The following is a 5,012-nucleotide window of genomic DNA, read 5'->3' as shown; positions in this document are numbered from 1 at the left end:
GAACAATAATGTAATTGTCAAATGTGGTTTTCCTGAAACCAAGTCAACTACAATTGATACATTTTATTTCATTGGTTAATTTTTAGATGAGGAAAACAACATTACACTTTACTGAACTGTGCATAACTGTTCCATTTTTTGGTACCTGTTTGGCTTACACAGGATTGACATAATTTATTGCACACTGTTCAGAAAGGAACCGGAAGATTACATCAGCACTGCAATGTCAATTCCTTTGAAGGTGGTAGCTACAGACTGAAAAACTTTCACTATAAAGCTAAATGCCTTCCTAAGTCAGACTATTTGGTCCAGTAGCTTGACTCAAAATATAGGTAAAGAAACATTTAAATATAAGGCAGAAGAAGTCTAAATATTCAGAATCTTTGTTTAGGTCCTAAAATGATAATCCATAAATAATGAAGTACTGTTGTTAAGTCTTTTTGCCCTTTTTTTTTTGTATAATTTCCATATTGAAAAAATTTCCAATTATTTGATTTTGATTTATATAACAAACCTACGAAGCTATCAATATTTCTACTGTTTAAATTCTCGTGACATAAAACTCTTAAAAATGTCCTTTCGTGTTTTATAAAATCAAGCTTTAAATGACAATGATAAAGTTAAATGCATGTGTTTTAAATTTGTCTTAAAATATTTTTACATTGGTGTGGTGTTAATACAGTTAAATAGTAGTTAGCATGGATTCAGTACAGTAGTCTTCCCTTTATCTGGTTTCGCTTTCAGTGGTTTCAGTTATCAATGGTCCAAAAACATTAAATGGAAAATTTCAGAAATAAACAATTTATAAGTTTTAAAAAATTATAAATGTCTTAAAATGGGAAGCTGATACATTATAGAAATAAGAAAATCCACAAACTAGAAAATTTTAAAAGGATGATAAAGTCCTCTGTCAGGCATTACTAAGGAAAACAAAACAAAAATATGAAGAATGTACAAGGCAATTATAACCTCAGATACAAACAAAAGAAATAAAAGTAGCTAATACAAAAGAGTTACTATGTGTCAGGCACTGTTTTAGATATTATGTCATTTAATTTTCACAACAGTTCCATATGTGAGAAAGGTTTTATTGTTATCTCTATTTCACAGATGAAAAAAAGCTATAGCACAGAGAGGTTAAAGAAGGTCACATAGCCATCGCCTGACAGAACTGGGACTGGACTCTAGGCAGTCCAGCACTTTAGCATATGTGTTAAATCATTCCTCAACACTGCCTTTCTTCAAATGCTCATCTCATAAAATGTTAGAGTCCAGAAGACCCTTACAAACCACTTAATCTATCTCCCTCATTTTACGAAAGAGGATCTTTTTTTTTTTTTTTTACATTGCCCTAAAAATGGAATGAACTATTTGGAGAGGCGTAGAGGAGTCCCAGTGCAGATGGTGCCGACCTAGAGAACAAATACAAAAATTATAAGAGAATATTATGCGTGACTCATGGCAATAAATTTGAAAGTCTAGAGGGAGAAAATAATTTTTGAGCAAAATACAAATGATTACATTGACTTAATAAGCAGGGGAAAAAAACTAAAATGAAACCAAAAATCATACAAGAACTTGGAAAGGTAATTAAAGAGCTACCTTTTAAAAAGGAATCAGTCTCAGATGGCTTTATAGCATTTTAAAAGGATAGATAGTTCTATTTTATTTAAATTATTCTACACTATGGAAAAAGAAGAAAGAACTTAAATACATTCTATAAAACTAGTTCAGCTTTAATATTAAAACACAATAAAAATAATACAAAAAGATCGCAGGCCAATTTCAACGGTCTATTAAAAGAAAAATCATTTCATGACCAGATAGGATTCCAGGAAACAAAAATGATTTCACATTAGGAAACCTATGTCTTCAATTTACCATGGGAACATTATAAAGAAGATCACATGATTATATCAAGAGTTATTGAAAAGACATTTGATAGAGTCAGCAGCCATTTCCAGTAATAACAGCTAATGTTTATTAAGTGCTTGCTATGTGCCAGGCATTTGTTCTAAGTGTTTTTGCTTGCCTTAACTTACTTGATTCTCCTAGCAACAACTGTATTGCTATCATTATTATTATCCCTATTCTACAAAAGAGAAAACTGAAAATCAGAGAGTTTTATAATGTCACACATAACAGGTAATAATGGAGCCAGGATTCGAATCAATGTAGTATTGCTCTAGAGTCCACATCCTTATCAGCTATAATCTCTAATCAGTACCAAAAGAGAAATCACTATACTTAAATATGATCAACACTAATTACTAAGGCTAATAGTAAACTCTGTAATAAAAGGAGAAATTTCCATTAAAATTTGGCACTCAGTTTAATATCAGGATCTTTGTGTAGGTGTGTTGCTATATAGCACCATTCTTTCCCATCCTGATTCTGAACAATTTAGGAAAAGGGCAAAGAAATCAGATGGAGAGAAAAAATATTGATTGTGTTACTATTAAAGGTTAGATTATAGCATATGAATTGTATTTGTGAGAAAATGGTCTTTATGGCACCAAACTCCAGAGTTAGGCAGACTTTGCTGACCCAGTCATGGATGCACTGAGCTGGGACAGGTCTTCCCTTGTGAGGAGACTAGCTGAGCATGCCTGGTTTATTTTCCTCAAGTTTATCAATGGGGATAGAGAGTCCAGGAGTATTATGCTTGATTGAGTTCCCTCTATGTGAATCTTCTTATTTGAAAATGTTTAATTTAATTCAATCTCAACTTACGAATTACTAAGAAGAGAACACTAGTAGAAACAGCAAGTCTTCGGGAAAAATAGAATACATCCTCCTCTCTCTCACTTTGTGAGAGAACTTGGGGGTGCTGGAATAAAAGAAAAGGCAAGGGAACATACAAATGACTACGACATACAGAGGAATTTACCTGCAATATCTAACTGAGTACTTAATTTACAACTCACACCAGTTAAAAGATGAAACATCCATGACCCAGAAAAAGTTAAGTATTTGCCCAAGTTTATCCAGTTCGAAAGTGACCAGGTGGCTATTTGGCCAGAGAAAAAGTCAACAAAGACAATAAAATATCATGTGAACTTTTGAAGTTGTTTTTATAGTATCATTCAAATAGTTAAACAATCAAATTTTTTTTAAGCCAATAAGTCAGTTTTTACAAAGAAGAGATTGTAAAGAATGGGGAGGATTTCTGCAAGCAGTTGAGGTTTTCAATTTAGTTAAGGGGAGAACTTTATTATAAATAATATAAGTGTCAGTTTCTAATAATAGAACAAAATATTCGCAAACATGGAGATAGAAATGAGCATCTGAACATAGGCATGACTAAATCTTGCCAATGGGTCCAATTACATAACAAGCAGACACTCTCCTCTCACTTCTTTCTTGTCTCCATGATGCCACCAGCTCTTTCTACTGGCAGGTTGGCACGTTGGTGCAGAGGCGCCTGCAGACTAGAAAGCATGCTTTTCACCAGGCAAACATGGGAATGTGCTCAAGTTAGCGCCACAGAAGATGAATTTCCCTTGGCTTCCTAAGATATGTGGTACTGAATTGAGAAGATCATTCCATTATTCTCTTGCCCCAAATCTTTCTTAAAGCTTCCTTCACATCCTTGTTTCTCAAAGAGTAGATAAGAGGGTTCAGCACTGGGATCACCACCGTGTAGATCACAGCAACCCTGCGGTCTTGGGCCAGGGAGTAGCTGGACCTGGGCCGCAGGTACGTAAACAGTGATGTGCCATAGAAGAGGCACACGACAGTGAGGTGGGAAGCACAGGTGGAAAAGGCCTTGAACCGGCCCTGGGGTGAGTTCATTCTCAGTATGGCTACGAGAATTAAGAGATAGGAGATCAAGATGGTGAGGGTGCAACTTGAAAGGTTGAAACCAACAAAAATGAAGAGTAGGATCTCACACAATGAGGTGTCCACACAAGACAGAGACAAGATGGGTGGTCCATCACAGAAGAAGTGAGTGACCACGTGAGCGCCACAGAATTTCAGACTGAAAATACAGCTTGTGTGGATAAGAGAATTGAGGAATCCTACAATGTAGGACACCACAATCAGAGAGAGACAGACCTTAGGAGACATGGTCACGGCATAGAGCAGGGGGTTACAGATAGCAGCATAGCGATCATAGGCCATGGCGGCAATGAGATAGCACTCACTGGTGGCAAAACCTGCATAGAAGAACATCTGAGCCACACAGCCAAGATAAGAGATCACCTTCCTCTTGGCTAAGAAGTTCACCAGTGTCTGGGGGACAACCGTGGAGGAGTAGCAGAAATCCAGGAAGGAGAGGCTCTTCAGGAGAGTGTACATGGGTGTGTGTAGAGTGACACTCACATGGATAAGAAGGAACATGATCAGATTCCCCAACAGGATGATGGCGTACATGCCCAGGAACACCACAAAGAGCAGTGTCTGGAGCTGAGGCTCACTGGTGAGGCCCAAGAGCTCAAATTCAGTCCCTTGGCTCAGGTTTGCCCCTTCCATATTTCTTCAGTGCTCTGGGTGTGGAAAAAGGGGCCACAGGAAATGAGGTGGAACACCTGGAGGCTCTCACAGGGTTTAGTTTTGCCCTGAGGACAGCCTTCTGAAGATTGGTCTGGCTGAGGAAGTCTGGCTTTGTGGATGGAACTCTGTCATAGAGAAGTCTTCTCTACTTGGTTGATTGGTTAGTTAGGAAGCATTACTTGAGTAGCAATGGAAAATGTAAAAGAAACATACACAATTCGGTTTTTCGAGGGTCTTAAATGATTCTAAATAATGAAACAGTTGCTTGCCAAATATGTATTGACAGTCTTCCCTAGGTTTAGCTGTGTCTTCCCCCTGTCAGGAATTCAAGAGCGTCTGACCTCAAAAAGTTTATATTCTAGAGACGGTATGTTGCATGTTTAAGCACACAGGCTCTGATATCAGACTGTCAAGGTTCCAAGATGGGATCTCACCACTGACTCATTGTGAAACCTTGGGAATATTACTTGATCTTTCTGAGTTTCAGTTTTCTCATCTGTAAAATAGGGATAAGA

The 5,012-nt window shown here is 37.1% G+C and overlaps 1 protein-coding gene across 1 annotated transcript; it reads right to left on the bottom strand.

The window, feature by feature from the left end:
• Positions 1 to 3,475: 3,475 nt before the first annotated feature.
• LOC107521135 (olfactory receptor 5AU1) lies at positions 3,476 to 4,658 on the bottom strand. Its single transcript, XM_016165544.2, has one exon. The coding sequence runs from the start codon at positions 4,474 to 4,476 to the stop codon at positions 3,541 to 3,543; it is 936 nt and encodes a 311-aa protein (XP_016021030.2). The 5' UTR covers positions 4,477 to 4,658; the 3' UTR covers positions 3,476 to 3,540.
• Positions 4,659 to 5,012: the final 354 nt, after the last annotated feature.

This window comes from Rousettus aegyptiacus, unplaced genomic scaffold, assembly GCF_014176215.1.
Source record: "Rousettus aegyptiacus isolate mRouAeg1 unplaced genomic scaffold, mRouAeg1.p scaffold_m13_p_3, whole genome shotgun sequence".
Lineage (NCBI taxonomy): Eukaryota > Metazoa > Chordata > Mammalia > Chiroptera > Pteropodidae > Rousettus > Rousettus aegyptiacus.
Note: the sequence above shows the minus strand (reverse complement) of the source record. Positions and strands in the feature narration are given on the sequence as shown.

Bases quoted from the DNA above. Each gene is read 5' to 3' on its own strand.
- LOC107521135 (XM_016165544.2), bottom strand. From the start codon at position 4,476: ATGGAAGGGGCAAACCTGAGCCAAGGGACTGAATTTGAGCTCTTGGGC.